This window comes from Gossypium arboreum, chromosome 11 (assembly GCF_025698485.1).
Source record: "Gossypium arboreum isolate Shixiya-1 chromosome 11, ASM2569848v2, whole genome shotgun sequence".
NCBI classification, from domain to species: Eukaryota; Viridiplantae; Streptophyta; class Magnoliopsida; order Malvales; family Malvaceae; genus Gossypium; species Gossypium arboreum.
In genome coordinates this window covers 4917801-4941311 of record NC_069080.1, presented here as the reverse complement: position 1 = coordinate 4941311, position 23511 = coordinate 4917801, and the positions used below count along the sequence as shown (strand labels likewise).

Here is a 23511-nt window from a genome sequence, read left to right as displayed (position 1 = left end):
TAATTCGGATTACCGTCCGGCTAAATCCATTTTACACATATTCTTCGGAGGGCTATATCAGATAGGATCACCCGTCCTGCTAGATCCTTTTTACCGTCAATTTCCTTTTCAGAGATCCATCGAATTTTCCTTTCATTCAACCGGGATTTCTTCCCATTTTATCAAATATATCAGTGTTTTATAAATTTTCATACAATGAACATTCAAATCATATTCACATCAATAACATACAATCTCAAGCATTTCAGAATATAATTCAAGTTACACGAACTTACCTCATTGATTGCTCGTGTTTATTATTTCATTATTCTGATATATTTTCTTTTCCATGATCAAGTCTCGTATTTATGTCGTCCGGATCTTTATAAATAAATTTGATCATCATTTTCATTCATTTCATATTCTAATACATTTAATTAATGCTTCTAGGCAAAATTACCATTTTGCCCCTAAACTTTTAATTAATGACGATTTCATCCTTAGGGACAGGAAAGTAAAATTCTTGCAATTTAATCCTTATTTCCAACTATTATTCTCATATATATTGATAACAGTCCATGAATTCTATAAAATATCAAAATTTTCTATAATTTCAACACTTTTCAATTTAATCCCTAAAACATGTTTTCCCCCGATCTTGAACTAAATTGATAATTTCGTTAAATTTTTGTAATTTAAATAATAAAATAATCTATTTTATGCAATTTAGTCATTTCTGACATTTTTACAAAATTGCCCATAAAATTTTACTTTTATTCAATTTAGTCCCTGAGCCTAAAACATGCAAATTAGCCATGCTAGATGAATATTCATACATATTTTCCTCCTCCTCCTCTCCATTCCACATCCTTAATTTATATAACATACAACAAGTAACATTATCAATAATTTCACTATTTACTTATATGTACATTCAAAACTGCCCATTTGCGTCATAGTCACTAAATTATTTATATATTAAGCTACAGAACTCGAAATTAAGATCCGTTAATTTTTCCTGAAACTAGACTCACATGTATTCTTATCATAAAATTTTAAGAATTTTTGGTTTAGCCAATTAGTACAGTTTATTCATTAAAGTCACCCCTGTTCTGCTGTCTGACAGTTCTGACCCTTCTTCACTAAAAATTAGTTATCTCCTTTTACAGAATTCAAATGATGTTCTAGTTTGTTTCTAATAAAACTAGACTCATTCAGGATTCTATAAATATAAATTTAAGCCTCTAATTATTTTTCTTCATTTTTTTATTATTTTTCAAAGTCTGAACAGGGGAACCCGAATTCATTCTGACCTTGTCTCACAAAATTCATTATATATCAAAATTTAAAAACTCATTGCTTACACTGTTTCTTCTATGAGAAACTAGACTCATTAAGATTTAATTCCATATTTTTTTCATCTTCTAATTCAATTTATAAAATTTATGGTGATTTTTCAAAGTTAGACTACTGCTGCTGTCCATAACTGTTTTAGTGCAAGATATTAATTACCATGTTATAACACCCTTATTTTCTTTTTCTACACCATTTCTCATCACTTTCTCTTATTTTCTCTTCACTAACATATCAAGAACATAGGACCTTATGTAATAAAACTCTACTATAACATTATTTCCATGATTTATCAACAATAACAAACTTAAAACATATTGAAATCTTGATGTACTTACCTTATTCTCTTGATACCAATCTTTAACTTGATTTTCTCTCTCCTCCAGCTTCTATTTCTTGAATCCAACTTGATATTCTAACTCCCCATGTTCTCCTTAACATTTTTCTCTCTTGGTAGCTATGGAAATTCATTTGATTTTTGGGTGAAAATGGTGAATTTTTGGTAAAGGACCAAATTGTAAAGAAAGTAAAACTTTCTTTCTTCCTCTCTTTCTCTCACGTTAGTTTGCATGGAAAGGAAAGATGATGAAAATTCTTCATCTTTCTTTCCTTATATACTAAATAAATAATAATAAAATAATATTAAATATCTCATAAAATATTAATAAAATAATATTTATCTAATTAATTAATTTAAAATATCATTAACATAATCATTACATTCTAGAATTCTCTCTCTTACTAATTGACCATTTTGCCCTTCATGATCTTTTAGAATTCCATCCTTGAGTCATCATTTAATTTGGTAAAATTGCAATTTAGTCCCTCATAGTTCTTCACTTATTCATTTTGGTCCTAATTCATCCATTTTCCTTAGTTTCTAGATCATTCTACCCTTAAAATATTTACACTATTGGTCCTTCAACTTTTCATATTTACACTTTAACCCTTTAAGTCTTGAGTATTTACTCTTAGGCAACAAAACTTTTCTAACTTTTACAATTTAGTCCTTTCCTGAATCAAGATATCATAATTTACTTCCCAATGTTGCCATAACTCAAAACTTCCCTTTTTATCACTTTATTTCCTTATTTTATTATATCGAGGATAATATATTATTGTAAAGATTTTCAGGGTATTACATTAAGGAGTCCCTCGCTTGCACCACTTGGGGTCACTTTGCCACACCCCCAAAAGGCCATCTCACTCGCACCCCAAGTAGGTTCAAAAAATAGAAAAGATAGTTACTAGGTATGTGTTGTGTAGCTTGGTAAATATGCTCATATGGAGAACAATTGAAAGACAAGGTTTGGAGTCTCGTCCCTCTGCGTAAAATCAACCTAAGGTCAAGGTATGACATCTTGTCCCCCTTGAGGAATTGACTAAGGTGCAAGGTTTCGTCCTCTTATGCCTTTAAAAAGTAAGACGAGAGATCTCTTCTGTCTTAGTAGAATCAACCGAAGACTAAGGTGTAAGGTCTCGTCCACTTTATGCCCTTAAGGACTAAGGCAAAAGGTCTCCTCCCTCTTGATAAAACCAATCAAAGATTAAAAAAAAAAAGAAGAGGCATCGCTCCTTGTTGACAATGGTGGGAACAATGAATTAGGCATAATGTCTATATATAAAAATTTATCTTTTATGCGTAACCCTATTTTTGAACATTATATTTTTATTTAAACCCTACCAATAGACTTTCAAGTTTAAAGTAGTATGACCCCTGACCCTTGAACAAGTTTACTTTTGAAAGCCCTAATGTTATTTCTGACCAACCTCTTAAAGCCCCAACTTGCTAAACTACCAGCGAAGCCATGCGTATCTTGCTAAAGCTTCAACAAACAAAGCAAGGAAAAAATACTTTTAAATCGTAATACTAAAATAAAATTGTTTGCGATTATATCAATAGGCAACAGTAAAACAAAAATAAGTGTAGAATGATAAAGCCAACTTAGGAAAAACAACGACATTTATCAATTAACAAAGCTACATATTTAAGTAGAAGTAGAAGTAGAAAGATTATATCAATGACCTCCAAAGCTTACGTTTTAAGGATTGGTACCCCAAATTCACCTCCAAAACATCTTTATATACTTCTCTTGATCGACTTTGCCATATTAATTTCTCATACCTATAAAGATCATTCACAAACCTTGCCATGCATCGACTCAAAACAACCCACTTTATAACTTACTTTTGGTGTACAAAACAATTATTATATTCATTTTTTGATCACATCATGACATGCTAATGAAGCATTCATGCCTCTATAGACACACCTTATACGTAATAGGGCATAAATCTATTGGGAGGCTAGGCTATTATATAAAATCCATAAATGATTAAAATATTCTGTTCAAAGTGTCATTTTTCAAATAAATTATGAGGCGTAAGGTATGTATGGAAGCCATCTTGTCAATATGAATTTGCCTCCGACATTTTGTTAAAGTATGGCAGAAATAATTCTTAACTTTGCCTCTTTTGAAGCTTTTAATAATTTATCAATTATATACATATAGGAAATTTGTTTATTCCATCATTAATGGCAACATTAAGTCATTTAAAAATTTTTAAAATTTATTTTAGTTGGTTAATTATTTAATTAGATATTTAAATGATTTATTTCATTTAAAATAGATGATATAATGTCAATTGAGTTTTAGTTTGACTGGCATTAATATTGTTGCCAATGTATGAGGATGTGGATTCAAGTGTGTTGAAACACATTATCCTCCTATTTTGGATTTAGGGAGAAACTATAGGTAGTTATAGTTATTGTATCAAAAAGAATAAATATGATCAAAATCTATAACGAGAATATTTAAAAAAAAATTATATAACAGAGTGAAGTTAGAAAATTTTTTAGGGAGTCAAAATTAAATTGTAATTTTCACGATAATAAAAACATAATTTTACCATTTTAATAGCCTCTATCTTTATAATTTTTAAAGGATTAAATCAATTTTTATCATTTTTAGGAGCTAAAATATAATTTTACCTTTATTAATTTAAAATTTTAAAAATTTCAAATAGCTTAAATAAAAATTTTACATTTTAGAGGTTGAGTGGCTGCCAGCCCAGGCTTCTCCCTATGATATAATAAAATATTTCTTAACCATTTTAGACATCTTACAATGTCAAACAACAAATAATATGTATATTTTGAAATATAATTGGTGAATTTTATTTTATAATTTATCCATAAATAATAAATTTTAATTGTTAAAATTATTGAAAGCTATATCATTAAACAAATAAATACTTTTAAATTTTTTATAATATTTATTTCTTATTTAATATTTAAATATATTTAATTAATTGATCGGCTCTACTTATCGAATTTCTTACACTAATAGCAACCGTTATATTGTGATTAGGCTTAATATAATATTTTAGTTTCTATACTTAAATTTTTTTAATTTAGTACTTAACAATTTGTTAATTTAGTATTTAAGTTTTTTAGGTTCAATTTGGTATTTAATTTCATTAAATGATATATAAATTATCCCAAAATATTAATGGTGTTAAAAATTTACACAATGTTACAAAAATATCATCAATATTAGAGGAAATTTGTGTTAAAAATTATGCATTTAGCTATACTTAACGGATTAATATTGAATAAGAAAATAAGAGTTCTAAAACCCAAAATAAAATAAATTCATTAATTTAAATTAATAAAATGAAATAAGTAAATTAAACTAAAAAGAATTGAACATTTAAAATACAAAAAGAAATATCATATCATTTGCCATATGCTTGTCATACATTGATTATTTTACTACCTCATAAAAATAACATTTTAGTATATTGGAGTAATTTGTATAATCTTTAATAAGTTTAGGTACCAAATCAGAAAAGAAAAAAATTTATGCATCAAATTAAAAAAAGAGTCAAGTTCAGGTACCAAATTGGACCCTAAAAAATTAAGAGGAAAAAAATATCAAATTCAGATATCAAAGCAGAAAAAAAATATAAGTGCAAATACTAAATTAAAAAAATTAAATGTCAAATTAAGAAATAGTGTTAAGTACGAAATATTAAGCCTTGTGTTTGATAAAAGGGAAGCTATTCAAATTTTTTAATATTTAATACAATAATCATTACTGTTTAAATGTGTTGGAAAATTTTAATATCATTATTAATGTTTAGTTTTTTTTGTCTATTGAGTCTTAATTCGATTGATATGGATATTGTTGTCAATACAAAAGAACGTAGGTTTAAATGCGTTGAAGAGCATTATCCTCTTATTTATGGGTCGAGAGGAGCTATGAGTAGTTTTAAATATTGTGTTAAAAAAGAACAAATATGATCAAAACATCAAATGAAATTATTAAAAAAAGAATGTTTAGCTTTAGTTTATTTGGTTGATGCGGAGAATTTCATTACGTACTGATTAATATGATACTCAATTTCCGCATTTTGCAATAGTTAACATTTTGGAATAAATAAGGCGATAAATAATGAAATTATTTTGAGTTAATTGCATTACACATCCTTAAAACTATAATTTTCATTTTAAATTGATTCATAAATTTTAACATTCTAATTACATCTTCAAACTATCAAAGTTGTGTTAATAGCATTTCCATTACTAAAATCATTAAATTAATTGTTAAATAAGAAGTCAAATATTATGCGACATATTCTCAAATAAAAAGTTAAATAAAAATAAATGTTGTAAAATCTCGATTTTGAGGTTTTTGAAGCTTTTATAAAAGCTTTATCATTCATTCTCTATTTTTCTATTTTATTTTATATATAGTTTTAACTTTTAAAAGTTATAGTTAACGTTTTACTTTTTTTTAAATATTTTAAATTATATCAAATAAGATTAGACGTGTTATTTAACTGTTTTAATAATAAAAATATAATTGATATAGAATCGATAATTTAGAGATATAATTAAAATATTTTAAAATTAAAAATAAAAATAATAGTTTAAACTCTTATTTTCCAAATAGTAGATAAAAGAGGTATAAAAAGGGAAGGGGTGTCCTTTACTATGCTGCTGAATTTAAGACTTTTAAGATTCATGGGGTTGAAGTATATTTGATAATGCTTTTGAGAAATAAATTATGAAAAATATTAATAGTGTGAGATTTTAAGAAATAAAATATATTTTGCTTTATAACAATGAAGATAAACCTAAATACAAATAAATCTTAAGCATGCCATTCTTAGACCAATTTCAGATTTTGCTATTATAATATTGATAGTTGGAGTTGGAGGTGGAGGCAACGACGGTAATGGCAGTGGGGAAGAGGGTAAATTTTGAGGATCAAATTAAGATTACTGGTAAATTTTAAGGGTTAATTTATTTTGAAATTATGACTAAATTCATATAATAAGTAAAAGTTGAGGGCCAATTTTATTATTGTATTGATTTTTTAATTACCACGTCACCCTCTCGTAAGAGATTTAACTGTACTTAATAGAAATGGATAAAAAAAAAAATCTCGATTAATTGAGTGGCCAAATTAAAAAAATTGATAGTTGAGTGACCTATGGTGTAGTTTACCCATAAAAATATGTTTATATAATGTGCAACTATTAATATAAAAAATAATTTTTAATTTTTAATTATTATTTTTTATGTCTTTCAAAAGGGATATCATTCAACTCGGTCTAACAAAACTTCGGGTTTGTTTAGTAATGCTTAAAAAAAGTATTTTTAGCTCCAAAGCTCTAAAAGTACTTTTGGCTCAAAAAACACTTTAAAAAAATTGTGCTAAACAAACTAAAATTTTTAGCTTTTCAAAAGCACATTTAAAAAGCACTTCTGTAGAGAAGAAGTTAAAAGTTTTAGTTTTTCTTCTCCTAAAAGTAATTTTAGTATTTAATTATTTTTCACCCTCCAATAACATAATATTATACATTTTTTTCTTGGTGCTTAGTTACAAATATGTTAAAATCATTAATTAAAAATAAAAATATGTTTTAAAATAATACAAATGTGTTAATATCTAATTAAAATATTTAATAGTTATATTTAAATATTTAAAATATAGTTTATATATTCTAATTAAAATTTATAAATAATTAAAATTATTAATTAAAAGTATTTAAAATTTATATTTCATATATTCAAATATTAACAAGTTATAATAAATTTTTATATTCTTATTAAAATTTAATAACATTAATTAATTTAAATATTATTTAAATGTATATTTATTATTTGATAATAATATATCTAAAATTAAATATTTTATTTTTAAAAATATTTTTAACAATAATAAACACTCAAATCTTAAACTAAATTTTTCAAAAATATTTTTATACTTCTCAAAAGTATTGCTCAAAAGTATTGCTAAACTAGTTATTTAAACCTTAAACAGATATATATATATATATTTAAGAAATGTTCGAACTACGAAGCGGTTTGACTGTCAACATAATAACGACTGGGCAACAAGACGTCGTTGCTTTGTCCAAATGTGAATGGACTTTCCATTTGAATACGGTTAATGGCGGCAACGAGAGAGAGAAAACCTACTGTCACCACCGCCGGAAGCTCCAGCACCATCACTATTGGACGCGCATTTACCACAATCCAAGAGATAGTAACATTCGAGAAGGAAATAGAAAAGAGCAAATTCATAGTCATTGCTGGCCTCATCTCCGACTAACAATCTGCTCAGTCTTTCCTCAGTCAGGTCAAGGATCCCCGTGCCACTCACAATTGCTGGGCTTATAAGGTATCTAATACGCCGCCGCTTCCGTTATCTGATTCAATTTCAGTTCATAATCTGACGTTGTTAGAAGGATTAGAGTCGGGGATCAGTACCGGTCGAGTGATGACTGATGACGGTGAACCTTCTGGAACGGCGGGGAAGCCGATTCATTCTTCGGTTGCTTTTTCCGGTTTGGATAAAGTCATGGTGGTCGTCATCAGGTAAATTGGGGGAATTAAATTGGGAACGGGAGGACTTGTTAGGGCTTACGGTTGAGTGACATCGGAATGCTTGAGAAATGCTCCGATTTGTCTTGTCAAAAAAGCAAGAAAACAATTGAAGATCTTTCGATTTCAATACATTGAAATTCTAATATTTGATTGGAATTTCCGAAAGGTTCCAATGGGTGTGGAGGTTCCTTTCGATCTCTCGCGAGTTCTATACCGTCAACTGAGCATTGTTTTGCATTAGAATTATGCCTCGTTCAAGTAAATTAATATTTTAGGGTTAATCGTTAGCTTCTGTTAGTCGTATGCATAATTATTTCAAGCAAAACAATTGTAGCAGAGGACATTAAACAGGATTATGATACTGGCGAAGATGGGATCGCCATGGTTTCATTCGAAGTTGATTTTGATCGGCTTGTGAAATTAGAAGAGACTATCAAAGCCAATTGTAGCAGAGAACTTGTGTTTTATAAGCGGTGAAACCGACTTTGCTCTGCAATCTTTTCAGCTTTCCAGGAACAGGCAGGATTGGTACGTGATCTAAATCTAGGCTTGGCATGTTCCTGTATTTTATCATATCATAACTATTGTGTTTAAAATTTAAGATGTGTTTTGAAACATTCGAATGTGTCGTGCTTGTAGATCGTATTACAAAAATAAATAAATTAAATTTGAGAATTGAGGCAGTCGTGTTTCGAACTGTTGTTCTAGGTCATAGAACTACATCTATGAAATTGAAAACACAAAGCACACTATTCACCATTATTTGTTCTTTAAATATACTCATAAAACCAACCTTTTCGATAGCCTTATAGCTGCTAGAAATTACTACCGTTTCACACACAACAGAACAATCAGATGTTGAAACGAGGCTTCCAATTCTTCTTAGGTATATCTATGGCCATTTTCAATGCTCTCTTGAGCATCCCCATCCGTTCATTTCCACTAAACCCTTTAATCCACAACACACTTTTATTCCTTCCTCCTATAAACACCATCTCAGCCCTCACAACCGTCCCATTCACCTTCCTAATTTCTCGTGTGAGATCAGCTATCAGTTCTGGCCTGTCATCGCAGCTGAATGTAGCCTTTACCAAATTCCCATCCTTTTCAGAAAAACCAAAACTTAAGCTGTTCAAGTCACCAGGGAGCACACATTCCAAGCTTCCGTTAGAAGCTCCTTTCATTTCTTTTACTCTGTTTTTCAGCTCCCTTAGCTGCCTCACTGTCTCACCCAACACAGATGCCTTGTCCATCTGTTGCACGAAATGAATAGATTGACTTGAGTACCCTTTCATTTTTATAAAGGAGACGGTTGCTTAGGGTTATGTTACTGAACTCTTCATTTTTCTTAAAGTACCTGTTTTTGAAATTTGCATCTGATACATGGAAGATCCTCTAATATATTGAAAAAGTGAGGGAAACAAATTAAGCATACTAGTGTAGGATAAATATCTATAGCTGACACTCGCACCAAATCTGGGAACATAAGCCTAGAGAAATAGAAGGGTCTGCAGATGCTGAAATTCAAACCTCAATCACCTCTTAAAGATGGTTTCATGAACTAACAGGCCTACACCCAAACCCAATACCCATGCATTATGTAAGCTGTTATTAATAAGTAAAATTCCACAAAATTTCTGCAAAAATTTAATATATCATATCTACAGTTCAATATCATGGTAATTAAATTTATGTAATCTCTTTGTCACTTACTTTGATCAAGTTCGGTAGGATGGTTCGGAGCATGTCAAACTGTTGGCTGATCCGCTTTCTTCGATGCCTCTCAGCCATTTTATGTTTCAGGGCATTGGCTATGTTGGCCTCAGCCTTAGGTTTAGTCACCTTTTTCAAACTTTTGAAGCTGAAATCAATGGTGGAAATTGAATCACGGTAACGTCTGAGATGCTGTTGTATATCCTGTTCTAACTATAGGTACGAACCAGAAGATACAAACAGATGATTATAAGAAGATTGCCCGACTAAGGAATGAGAAAATGGGAAAAACATTAAACAGTTACCTGTTTAAGACGAACCATGGGGGAGCTCAGATTTTCCTCCAGTAGAACTTGTTCAGTAGAAAGAAAGATTGTAGATCGGAAGAGAGATTTTGATCCAAGATTGAACAAGGTAATTCCCTTTTACTGCTTATTAGCGAGATGGCATATGCACGCAAAAGAGAATAAGAGATATAGAAGCTAATAAATGAGAGTTAATGTATCAAGCATGGGCTGATTTTATGAAATATTTGATATAATCTAAACATTTAACTCTTAAGATATTGGTATCTAGAGTTGTTGATTATGATCTTGAAGTTTGTTTCACAATTTTATCATTTCATTCTTCACAGAAACAAACTAAAAAAAAAAATTTTGGAATAGCCACAGTGTCGGATAATCCTTAGTACTACATTCCAATGATTTGCATGATAATCAGGCCAAAGTAAAGTGCAATATGTATATGTGTTTTTGCGTGCGTGCCTATATAATAAGCTAAAAATATATAATTATGAAAATAAACTCTAAAGAACAGTTTATTTACAAAACATGTAAAAAGGAAAATTTCTTTTATTGGCCAATATGCATGATTTTGTTATGATTCCATGTCTGGAGTTAAAAAAAAAAATTGCCAACTCTCTCACAGCCATGACAACATAAGCAAGTTAAACTAAAATCAAAGTTAGCTTCAGAAAGAATATTCTGTTAATAGATAAATGCACAAGAAGAGCTTAACATGACAAAATGCTAGATTTCACCATCTAGGAATATCAAACTCTATAAGTGCAGTATCAGTATGAGTCAAAGAAGTACTGGAAATTCTATAGCTGACATTCTGAAATTTTTGTATGAATGAAGACCAAATTCAGTCTAGGACATCAATGACAGTGTCTAGGAGACCATTTCTAAGCATCCACAAATGCAGTCTATTACACAGACAGACATTTTGAGTGTGTTGAATATAGGAATATGCCCAACATAAGTATTACATATATTGCAGGATGTACCTGTACCCATATCCGAATATGTGTCACACATGGGTACTTTAGGAAAATAAATAATCCAAGTAACATAGATTTAATCCAAGGGTCAATATTCATTTGAACAAAAGAAGCTAACACTGGGCTTGCAGAGCTTGAGAGAGATTATCAGGAAATTTCTGCTTGAATTCTTATTCAAGCCAAACAGCTTCACAAGTAAATATAACTGTCCTCTAAATCCTACAAAAACAGTTAAGGAAAAAGTAGTTGACACTATCAATCAATCCCCTTCTAATATACAAATCATCAAAACAGAGAATAACAGTCCATTCAAAAACAAATAGTTAAAACATAACATCAAAACACATGCTCAAGAACCATAACACAGTTTCCATTAATTAATAGCGATGAAACAACGACAATTTGGTCAAGACTCAAGAACCATACCATAACTACTGCATTTTATTTTCAACAATGAGGCTAGTAAACAACAGTGTCAGCCAAACTAGCCTACATAAGCATACATTATGCTTTCATGTTAACCTGTCTACTGTTGGGAATCATACAAGCATATAGTGAGGGATCCCTTAATACCATTGATTTCCCATCAGCTAATATCTCTCAAACCAACAAATATATCATCAACGACCTCCACTTCATCTTCATTACAACCATCTGCAACTCCATTCTCAACTTTCTTGATCTTTATCCCTCTTCCTGCAATTTTCTTTGTATTCCTTGCCACAGATTTTAGTCTCTTCATTACAACACTACCTTCACTATTGTTGAAACCTTCTGCTTTCACTTTATTAGCCTCAATTTTCACTCCCAATTCCTTCTTCTCATCATCACTATCAGAAATCTCCACAACATCATGCCTTTTCCCTTTACCTCGCCGTCTGGTTTCCTTCTTGTCACCCATTGAACTATTACCAGAACTATATTTCGCCAGTAAACTTTCCGACGGCGGCGCCACCGCCACTGCATGAAATCCTTTTCTACAGTTCCGACAACGCAAGCTGCACTCTTCATACTTCTTCTCATACTCGAATTTGTAATAGCAGTAGGAACATGCAGTCCAAAATGTGCCCTTTACATTTCCCGTCTCTCCAGGACCTTTCTTCCGCTCATTTTTCCCATTTTTCCCTCGCTTTACAACTTTCTTTTGATCGAAACCCATGTTAAAAGGATGGGTTTCCCGTCTTTGGTCTTCTGCAGACTTATTGTGGATGGTTTGACCATTGTTTTGAGATGGGTTAGCAACTTTTTGACTAAAAGTGAATTTATCGGTCATTGGGGTTTAAGTCTTTTAAGAGAATGGAGGATTGGGGTTGGGATTACGGGTCGGTTTTGGCGATAGAACGTCGCCGGTAAGTAGAAATGGTCGGACGACGGGCCCAATATTGGGTAAACCCAAATGATTCGGATCGGATTCTTAAGAGGCGGCAAGAGAGAACAGACTCGGAACAGGGAAGAACCGAAAAACTGAAGAAATATTTTGTGCGGTTAAATATAAGGGTTTATGTTTTTATGGATTGTGTTGCCACTTGCCAGATATAGATTCTATACGCTATAATTTCATTTAATTCTTTTAGAAGTAATTACTCCTCAAAATAAATAAATAAATTTAATTGTCATAATGTTATTTAAACGTAAAACTTGAAATACCACTTTTGGACATGCGTGGTGAACTAGGATATGAGGGTGTTTTTGTCATTCCTTGGTTAGAGCTTTCTTACATCAGGATCACGTTTCTCCTAGCTGGCATGCAGGACGTGTGTTGTGGTCATTCATGATCTAAAACATTAGATAATTTAGAAAGGGATAAATATGTAAGTTTATACGGTAATTTTGATTTAATGTGTAATTTTATTTGATGTGATTATATATATAAATTTAAATTGTGATTTATATGTATTTATAAAATTTTAATTTTGATTTAATTATACATATTTAAAGAAATAAATACATACATTTATTTTCATATCGAATCAATATAATTGTTTGTTTGTGTAATTTATTAACATAAAATGGTGCTAATTTGATGATGTTATTAGTAATTTGTGAAAATTAAATTAAATCATATAAAACTGCAAAAATCTATTTATTTTGTTTGAAATATTAATCTATACTAAGGACGGATATGACTCTAAAACCTTCCAAATGTATATATATGTATACCCATATCTGATGCATTAGATAATCGTACAAGGTCAATTACATTAGAAACATGCTATCTTGTTATTAAAAATGAAACAATGAATCATAAGTGGTAAAATGTTACTGGCAGATGATACATGCACGAATTTATCCATACACAGAAGCCGAAAAGGAAAATGAAATCAATAATTTCTAGTTGAGCTCTCTAAAAGGTGATCTTTCTTCAACAAGAGAATCAGGTTTTCTAGCTGCTGGAGAAGAACTAAGACTCTTCTTGTTTTCCTTGAGAGTGTCATAAAGTTCATCATTTCCTTTCATGTCTGAAATGCAATTGTCAAAAGACTGCACTATCCTCCCCAAAATCCCCATCAGCTTAGCGTCTTCACTGGCGAACTCGCTGATCCAATCACCTAGGCTCGTAACAAATCCAAGAAGGTTTTCGCGGTCTGTTGACAACTTGGTGTTGTTTTCAAGCAAGTTTCTGTTTTCCATATGTTTTGCCTCCAATTCGGCTTCGTGTTCTCTTGTCTGTTGATGAACGCTGTCCTCTGCCGAATTGGCTTCTTCTTCTAGTTCTCTAGCTGTGTGCTCTTGCACTAGTGACACCATCTGCTGCTGGAGATTAACTATTCTCCCATCTTTTTCTTCGGTTATACGGACAAGGTCTTCTTTCTCTTTCTTGATACTTTCCTCCACATCCATTTGTGCAAGAAGAGAAGCTTCTAATTCTTTACGCAATGCCTGACTTTCTTCAAGCTCGGCTTTTAACCGCTCAGCGATTGATTCCCATATCCACAATTCAAGTTCGAGTTCATGTCCTTCACGAGTTTTCTCTGACAGTTCAGAATTTGCTTTCACCAAGGCATTGCGGACTTCTTTCAGTTCCCTTTCCGAGCCATTGTCAGTCCGAGAAATTTGCTCTTCTAATAGAAGTTGGCACCTGGATGACTCTAACAGTTCATTGTATCTGTCAAGTTCTTTCTGCTTCAGGGCTAACTGTTCTTCCAACTGATCTGACGATTCAATCCGCTTCATTAATGAAGCTGTTTTCTCACGTTCTTCAGCCAATTCAATGTTTGCAGTTTCTAAAGCATCAGAAACTTCTTTTAGTTTCTCCCCGAGTTCATTTTTCATATGCACAGATTGCTCTTCTAACTGACATTGACGCCTACATGCTTCCTCGAGCATTTCTTTATACCTCTTAAGCTCTGCCTGTGTCTGGAGCCATCGCTCTTCAATCTGATCTAAAAACTCGACCCTTATCATCAATGAAGCTGTTCTCTCTTGTTCTTCGGTTAATTCAGATTTCGTTGTTTCTAAAGCATCACAAACTTCCCTAAGTTTCTCTCTGGATTCATTTTCCATCTGCGAAGCTTGCTCTTTGAACTGTATTTGAGACTTAGCGGCTTCCTCGAGCATTTCCTTGCACTTCTTGAGCTCTTTCTGCAGCAGGAGCCGCTGTCCTTCGATAAGATCCAAGGACTCAACTCTCCTTAACAAAGATGCTACATTCTCCCGTTCTTCTGCCAGTTCAGAATTCACTGCATCTAAAGCATCATAGACTTCTAGAATTTTTTCTTTTGAATCATTCTCCACCTGCAAAGCTTGTTCTTTCAACCAAAGTTGACACCTCGATGATTCCTCGAGCATTTCTTTACATCTATTGAGCTCTTTTTCCATTAGCTGATGCTTATCCTCAAGTTGATCTAAAGTATCAACCCTCCTGGATAAAATCGCTGTCCTCTCACGTTCATCCGCAATGTCTTTCTGAGCATCGGCCAAAGCCGTATCTTTCATATCCAGCTGCTGTTTCAGAATAGAAAGCTCCTCTACCCTCTCTTTCTCATGGAGGCCCAACTCAGCCTCAACATTTCCAAGTTTCAGTCGAGCCTCTGACATTCCCGACTTCAATACTAGCAACATCACGGAAATCTCCTCATTCTGCAATTTCAACTGTACAGCTGAAGATAGGCAACCTTCAAGTTCCATCTCGAGAACTTTAAGAGTGGCATCTTTACTCTGTAAACGAGAGCTGTAATCGTTTAATTTCCTAGTCATTTCCTCCCGCTGAGAGTTCCATTCGGCTTCTTTAGCTCTAAGATTTGTTGAACAGTCCTTGTGCATCTGCTCCACACTTCTGAGCTTGTTTTTCAGTTTTGAAAGAGACGAGGAACTTCCAGCTTCCTGAATTCTAGTTTCCCGGAGTTCTTTGAGGGATGTCAGCAGCTCTTGGTTTTCTTGTTCCAGCTTTCCAGATCGATATTCCATTTCCTTATAAAACGATTCCTTCATGCCCAATACATGTCTCAAAGTTGCAACTTCATTGTCCCTCTGAGAATTCAAGCAGTCCAGTTGTGATTTTGCATCCTGGCATTCCGAGAAAATGTTTTCATAGTGTGTTTTGAACTCCGAAACTTCAACTTCAAGGTACTTTCTTCGGGTTTCTTCACAAGATAAGGCTTGATTGCACACCTGTAACCGGTTTTGGAGGTCACTCGTTACTCGGATCTCCGAATCTAACCTTGTCTGCAGTGAAGAAATCTCATCGAGCAATGCGGATTTTTCTTGCTCCCACTCTTTCTTACTTGCTTTGAACCGGTCCCGAAGCTTCTCGTGGGCTTCTTCTAAATGTCTGAACTGCTCCTTCTTCCATTTTAGCTGATCTTCAACCTTGCTCTTCTCTTCCTCTACTTTGATTAACAAATCTTCTCTTTCCCTCAGCGCCCTTGGATTTTTGGCTGCCTTCTCAGCATCTAAACACTTCTTTGAAACAGATAGGTCCATTTTGAGACCTTCAATCTCGGCTTTAAGCACATTAATCTTTTGTTCTTGATCTATATTCACCTCATTTGCTTCATCTAAAGCCAATACCAACCTTCGATTTTCCTGCTCCGATTTCCGATTCCTTTCATCACGCCCAGCTCTCAGCTTATCATTTACAACATTCAAATGCTTGACAGCAGATTCTTTTTCATTCAGGATGCGTTTAAGTTCTTCATTTGATCGCTTTACTGTCGTGATTTCTTCTTCTTTTTCAAGAAGCTCTTGTGCCAACTTCTCGATTTTGGAACTCGCTTCTCGGATCTTCTTTACCTGCTCATTCTGCACTTTCTTCAAGTGCTCACATAATTCAGCTTTGCTTATGAAATCTTCCCTTAACTTTTCATTCTCAACTTTAACTTCTTCTAGCTCTTCATAAACTTTTTCCTTTGCCATTTTTTTTCCCGGAAAATATAGTTAAAAAATTACACCTGTTTGTAAGCAAAGTACAGATCTTTTAGGAGTGAAAATGACCATAATATATATGAGCATATAAAAAGTATAATCCATCAGAATTCTTTAGGAATTTAAACCGAATTGTCATTTTCTTTTCTATGGATCTCTGGGGAAACAAACGGAGGCAGAAAATAATACAAAATCTAATTATAAAAAATGTAAATTGAAAATTATAAGAAAAAAAAAACAAACCTAAAGCTACATAACAACAAAATAAATATGTATATATTTCAAATTAAAACTTCACAATGCCAAAAAAAAAAAAAAATTACCCACAAGAAGAAAATGATTATTTTCTTAAATTCAAGAGGACTAAGGCTAAAAGGACTTAGTTATCAGTTTTCTCCTACATCTGATCTTTGGCTCTTTTATTGTTATTTTAATGGAAGGTTGAGTGGTTTCTCAAAGTCTTTCTCTAAAAAACTAAAAATAGCTGAGCAAAAAAAAAAAAAAACTAGAAGATAAGGAAAACCCAGAAATGTACCTGGTTTAGAGATAATAGATTCGTCATCTGATGGGGATTCCGCCAAAGTCTAATTTTTTCTGGTAATTTTCTGTTTCTGAAAATTGAAAGATTACGGAGAGAAAATATGTACGAAAATGGAAGAAAAAAAGAGAAAGGGAACCAAAGAAACAGATATATGATTCAAAAAGAGCCGTTAAGAGATGGATGCCGTGATTTTAAAATTAAGTGGACGGAGACCTGACGTCGTTAGAATTTAAATGAGACTAGCCGTTAGGTAGTAAAGGTTGGATTGGGCTAAGTGGGCCACTATATATGGGCTTTTTAACTCGCTGCTTTAACTTTCTCAGGTCAAAAATTTTACTTTATTTTTATATTTTTAATCTATGTATTATTTGAATTTTGAAACCTCGATTTTGATTTAAATGGTAGTTTAAATTCATTCTGTTAAATCGTATTGTTTTTAAAATATTATACGAGAAAGATATTTTTACATATGTAGTGTCATTAATTTTTCATATAATATTCATAAAAATTATATTATTTTAATTAATGAATTTAATGATTAGTTAGAACTCTATTTTTAAAAATTTAAAGATTAAAATTATTAAATTGAAATATATGCTAAATGTACTACTTAGTATACTATGAGATTAATGGAAAACTTTTACCAATGAAATTACTACTATCATTTGAATCTGGATAAAGTTTAAAATTCAAAACTATAATAATTAAAAAGTGATCAAACTAGAATACAATAATTAAATATATAACTTATTCATAAAAATAGGAACGGGATCTAAAAATAAACTTATGTTTCATAATTATATTTAAGATATTTTATATTTTTATGAATTTTAATTTTGCGGTAACATATATAAATTTTAATAATTTTATTATATGCAATTTAAATAATTCGTGTTTTCATATTTGAATTTAATTTCACTTTATATAAATTTAAATATTCAATACTTATTTAATCAAACGCAGTAAAGATTATTATATTGGATATTAAAAAGTAATGAAAATGCATCTTAGTTATTTGATACCATTATTTTGCAGAATCCTTTAGATACTAATATAAGTTTCACTAAAATGAAAATCTTCTCTTAATAAGAAAAATGAAAGTACCTACTTAAATAATAAACCCTAATTACAAAAAGAAATTCTGTAAGGGTTCTTTGAAGTGAAAGCAACACCTTATAAAGTTTAAACTAGAATTGTTGCGGCTCTCCAATATGAAGAGCCCTCCAGAAATTGGCATATGCCGCTAATAGCAGCGAGCACACGGTATTCTTTAGTAAAAGGCGAAAGAATAGTTCGCTATGTGCTCACTGGACGGCTCTGTAACTCAACTAAGCATTCGTCACTAGTTTATATAATTTCACTCGAGGTGTTGGCCTTTGTTTCCTACCCGTATGGGATGTGTGCTATTTTTATAGCTGCTTCTAAGTTTCCTATGCTCGTACTGTTAGTTTATAAGTACTGGTCGAAGGGCACCGCAAGTGATCCACGACGGTCCCCCAGCCATGGGCATAGAAAATAGGAGTTAAAAACAAAGAAACTAATTTTCAATAATTAAAAAAACAAAGAAGAAAGATTTGAAAGGTTTGAAGAATATAGGGATTGGATACAGAATTAGACCTAAAAAATAATAGCAGTGATAAGAAGCAAAAATGGGATTGCAGACAAACAAGCAATCGAACAGTTAGTTGATCCGCTGGCATTGTATAAACCACATTCTGTTGCTATCATTGAAAGACGAAGCAAGTTTCTGGTCAAGGATCTCATTGTCATAGACGTGGCAGATCTTTGGAACATGTGATAGATATATGAGAGCAATTCTTGAAAGTGAATCTGTAAGTAATTTTGTGCAATGAAAAGCTTTCTTTATTTGGAGGAGAAGATGAAGCAGTTGGAAGTAAAACTTTTCAAGGTATACAAGATACTAAATTGTTGCAGATACTGATGGTAATTAATTTGCATGATTTGAACATTGGAAGCAGTTGTGGAAACTCAAAAGGTACCATGCCAAAATGGTGCTGTTTTTGTGGAAAATATGCAGGAATTGTCTTCCAACCAAACAGGAAATAAGATAAGAGACTACAGGCAAATACAATTGGTAGCTTCACGTTGGATTTTACGATAGCCACGTAAGCGAATTTGTACGTTTGATGTTGATGTTGATATTGATGTTGGGGTTTGAAGTTTGAAGTTTGATTTTTTTTTTTAAGATATATCTATAGAGCAGATTGTTCTGCTTGAGCTTAATTTACGAGCTTTTGGATCCAATTAATATCATCTCGAATTTTGGTCTTGTTGTTTTTAAGTTATCACACTCAGTGAACTATTTCCTAATTTAGTGGTTAGCTGCAATTTTGACTTAAAGAAAGAACAGATTTGTGGAGTCTTAAGATTACTAAGAAAAATAGCAGTTTCTTTTCCTGGTTTTCCATGGCGGTTTAGCCGTGGTGGAAGTAAAGAGAAACAACCTGTTGTAAAAGTGGCTTCTCTGAATTCTGGGAATTCTTCTTCTGATGCTGAAACTGTTAAATTCCAAACAAAAATATCCGGAAATGGAAATTGGCAAGGCAGTGAAGAGAGGAGGGTCATTGATAAAGAATTTGATGTTGTGGTGGTCCCATCAGATGGTATACATTTGTCTGGATATGAATCAGATGGTCCATTGGGTGGGAAGAACCCCTCGGCCCTGGCTTTCATGGTGATGAAGAGGATGGTGGATACGCTGTTCTTGTTCCTTGTTATAAATGTGGTTACAAGGAGCTTGTAAATGGCCCCCATAACCAGCTCTCGAGTGCAATCAAAGAACCTGCTAAATGGGTTTTTGTGTGGTAACTGCTCAATCCCTTTTTATTTATTTATTTATTGGTGATGGATCATTTCTAAGGCTAGTTGATTGGTTTTATGGTGTCTTTAAATGCTCCCCATTCTTCGAAATAAAGGCTAGAATATGTTTGAATCTGTTTTTGTGAATAAGTTAGGATTGTTCTTCATGCCTTTTTTGTGCTTGACTGTAAGCTAAGCTTTTACTGTCTGTACTTGGAAGCTATCGAGACAAGTATAACTTATCAAGAATTCTGGTTTGTTTTATTGAAACCGGATTCGATAGAACTCATGTTACAATTGCAGCATCATGAAATTAGTGCTACATCCTATTGCATGTTTGCATAGTCACTGCACATAATCCTTGCAGCATACATCACTGGAATAGAAAGCCTTTATGGAACATGCATTTTAATGAACAAGATGAATGTATTAGGATACTATGAGGTTATCTACCATTTTGAGGTACTTGGTAGTTAACCACTGATGCAAACTTGTTCATTAACGGCTAGAGGGAAGTGTTAGGATATTATGAGTTAGGTATCTATGATTCTGAGAAAATGGATCGGCAATCGTTAATGCAAACTGTCCAAATGACTATTATTGCTGCCATTATGGCACCATTCTTCCTTCCAACCTTATTGTTTCATTCGGAGCAGTCCCTTGTAGTTTCTGGTAACAATTCATGTTCGACTCTCTAATTCAGAAGAAACCCGAATTCGGTCAATGCTATAGTTTTATTACTTTATGGTTCTGCATCTATATGCTTTTGAAAATCTATCTTGACATTCTTGGTAGTATGCCTACAGACAATACTGCAAACATTGTCAATCACAGTTCACAGTTAAATGTCTCTGCCTATAGCTTTCTATGGAATGGGATGAAGCTTTGGACTTATAATTTTATCTCCTTAGCTCCGTTGAATTCCATAATGCAGTTTTTACTCATGACTTGCGAACCGGGTGTTTCCGAGCTTTAATTAGATGCTTATATATGTTGTTTTGACTGAAAATGCTGCATTGGCTATTATTTCTCGCCATATCGTTTTCATCTTTTCGATTTGTTTAAATTAGCAGAAGGAAGCAACTCTTTGCATCAGTGGCTTTCTTCTCGTCGGAACTATTGAAAGGAATCCAATAAGTCAGCTGATAGTAAATATTTCCGCCTTATCAAACAAGTTATCCATTAGAATCACAGAACATGCATATTTCCAGGGCGAACATCCTATGACTGGAGATGACATGGAAGAATTTCCAGGATGTCACTCTGTTTCAGTATTCAAGCCTTGGATTTACATGTAGTTGAACCGATCTGCTGCATAACAAAGATATTGCGGACAATTCTTTTCAGATTTCTTTCTATAAAATAGTATTACTGTGAATATGAAAGAAATTCACTTATATTAAGCGTAAAATCAAGTTAGAGATGGTATAAACTAAATTTACACTAAAATAATAGATTTTCTTCTCCTATATATATAATCCAAATAATGGTTTAAATTGTCAAGATAATAATAATTTCAGTATTAAGTGAAAAGTTAAAACATAATCATCTATTATTGATGCTTCTGATTCAAGGCAGTAGTGGTGTTGTAATTATCAACCCAAAGAGGTATATATTGCTCTTCTTCTATAGTGATTGATAATAAATTCATTATTTGTCGGCCAAATGGCCTTCCAAACAAAGTGGCTACACGGGATGAAATCATGAAAAATAAAACTTGAGACTTCTTTTTGTTTCAAATGAAAGGGCTATTCAACAATAAAGTCCAAACTTTTGATAAATGCAACAAATAAAAACATTTAATAATTCTTATTTTTAAATATTATTTTTTCACGCCTATATAAATTGTATAAGGACGAACATAAAAGAATAAAAAATTTAATTGGTTTATACAATTTTATAATTATTTTAAACTACAATATGTTATAAGTATGGATTAAGTATTGCTCAAAACAATTAGGTTTAAGCATAAGCAACTGATTTTTAGAGTCTATTTTTCTTATCTAATTAATTTAATCGATTTATTTTAATAATAGTCATCGGATATTAATTTTAACTAATTTAACTGAAATTTTAATTTATTCAACTAGAAATCGGAAAAATCAAATACGTTAATTATATTAATTAAATCAATTTTTTATATGTCAAAATTTTAAATTTGATATTAGAGTTTGTTACACGTGAAAATATTTATGTAATGAATTTATAAAAAAATTTGATATATAAATTTAATTAAAATGAAAAAATTAAATAAAATACTATTTAAAATTAAAATCTAATTAAAGAATCACACCTTTAATATATAGTATACATACACACAATATAACCTTATAAGTGGATAGCAGCAACTGCACGTCCATGTCAACGAAATCGACTTTTTGTGTACTTGAAAAAGGAAGGAAAGAAAAAGTAAAGATTAAGCTAAAATGTGTAAATGAAGTGACGAATAAGAAATTAGAATGAAAAAAGAAAGAAGAGAGAGTTGGGACCCATAATCCTTTTTGTAATTGTCCAATTCTATTTGCTAATCAAAAAGCTATCCTTTACAAATCCTGAATTCTAAGTAATCTTCCTCGTCATGCTTTTACACCATCTTTACGTTTATGATAATAACCTAATTTTATATTGGAAAAAATTAGGCATATATGTGATTTTTGAAACGATTTTAGTAAGTTTATTTTCGTTATTTTTAGTTTTGTAAAGTATTTTTAGCCAAAACCATGGAAATATTTTTTTCTAAATTTTATATTTTTGTTTTTCAAAAATCTTTTTAAAATTTTCAGTTAAACACATTTTCTAAAGAAATGAAAATTATTTTTGTTGGTTGAAAATTTAAAATATCTCTAATTTTTAAAAATCGAAATTGAATCTTGTAAATAATTAAATTAATTTTAATTAAATTTTATAACTTAATCGTATTTTTCGAAATCAGTTTAAATTTGTTCGATTTGTTTTTTTTTAAATATCTCTTATACCATAAAAGTTAATAATTAAAAATAACATCTATTTTAAAATTCAAATCCTAATAACTTTAGTAGTAATTTTTAGAAGAATTCATAAACCTAATTAGATTGCAGTTAAATTTTTCTAAATAAAAATTATATCAGCCTTGAATCTGAGCTACTCAAATGATTTATTTCAAAATGGGATAAATATTAAATTTATATATGAACTTCATATTAATGCTAATTTTATATATAAATTTTAATTTGGTACAATTATACCTATTAAACTTGAATTGGAGTTTATTTGTATATATGAAACTTTGATTTTGATTTAATTGTACACATCTAAATAAATAAATAAATAGATATATTTATTTTCATATTGTATTAATATATTATTTGTGTATACAATATATCAACACAAAATAATGCTAATTTAATAACGATGTTAATGATTTGTAAAAATTGAATCAAATCAAAATTTCATGTATCTAATTGTACAAAATCAATGTTCATTTATAACATTACATATTGAATCAAAGCTTATTTATAATTTCGACATTTATCCCTTCAAAATTTAGAAAAATTAAATTTTAAAAGTCAAAATGATTAT

General features: G+C 31.3%; 2 protein-coding genes, 1 long non-coding RNA gene and 1 other non-coding gene across 4 annotated transcripts; 1 reads left to right on the top strand and 3 right to left on the bottom strand.

Annotated features, from left to right (window-relative positions):
• Positions 1-7687: 7687 nt before the first annotated feature.
• Positions 7688-10610, top strand: LOC128284167 (uncharacterized). The gene is made up of 2 exons (XR_008274516.1): positions 7688-8761; positions 10166-10610. It is a non-coding gene; the product is annotated as an uncharacterized LOC128284167 (long non-coding RNA).
• Positions 8879-10168, bottom strand: LOC128284166 (transcription factor bHLH131). The gene is made up of 2 exons (XM_053021913.1): positions 9947-10168; positions 8879-9486 (listed from the first exon to the last, which is right to left on the bottom strand). Exons 1-2 carry the CDS (start codon positions 10022-10024, stop codon positions 9085-9087), a joined length of 480 nt encoding a protein of 159 aa, XP_052877873.1. The 5' UTR covers positions 10025-10168; the 3' UTR covers positions 8879-9084.
• A 2814-nt stretch (positions 10611-13424) lies between the features above and the next one.
• Positions 13425-17314, bottom strand: LOC108477763 (uncharacterized protein At4g38062-like). The gene is made up of 2 exons (XM_017780260.2): positions 17128-17314; positions 13425-16618 (listed from the first exon to the last, which is right to left on the bottom strand). Exon 2 carries the CDS (start codon positions 16581-16583, stop codon positions 13560-13562), a length of 3024 nt encoding a protein of 1007 aa, XP_017635749.2. The 5' UTR covers positions 16584-16618; positions 17128-17314; the 3' UTR covers positions 13425-13559.
• A 1019-nt stretch (positions 17315-18333) lies between these two features.
• LOC128284913 (U5 spliceosomal RNA) lies at positions 18334-18450 on the bottom strand. The gene has a single exon (XR_008275332.1). It is a non-coding gene; the product is annotated as a U5 spliceosomal RNA (small nuclear RNA).
• Positions 18451-23511: the final 5061 nt, after the last annotated feature.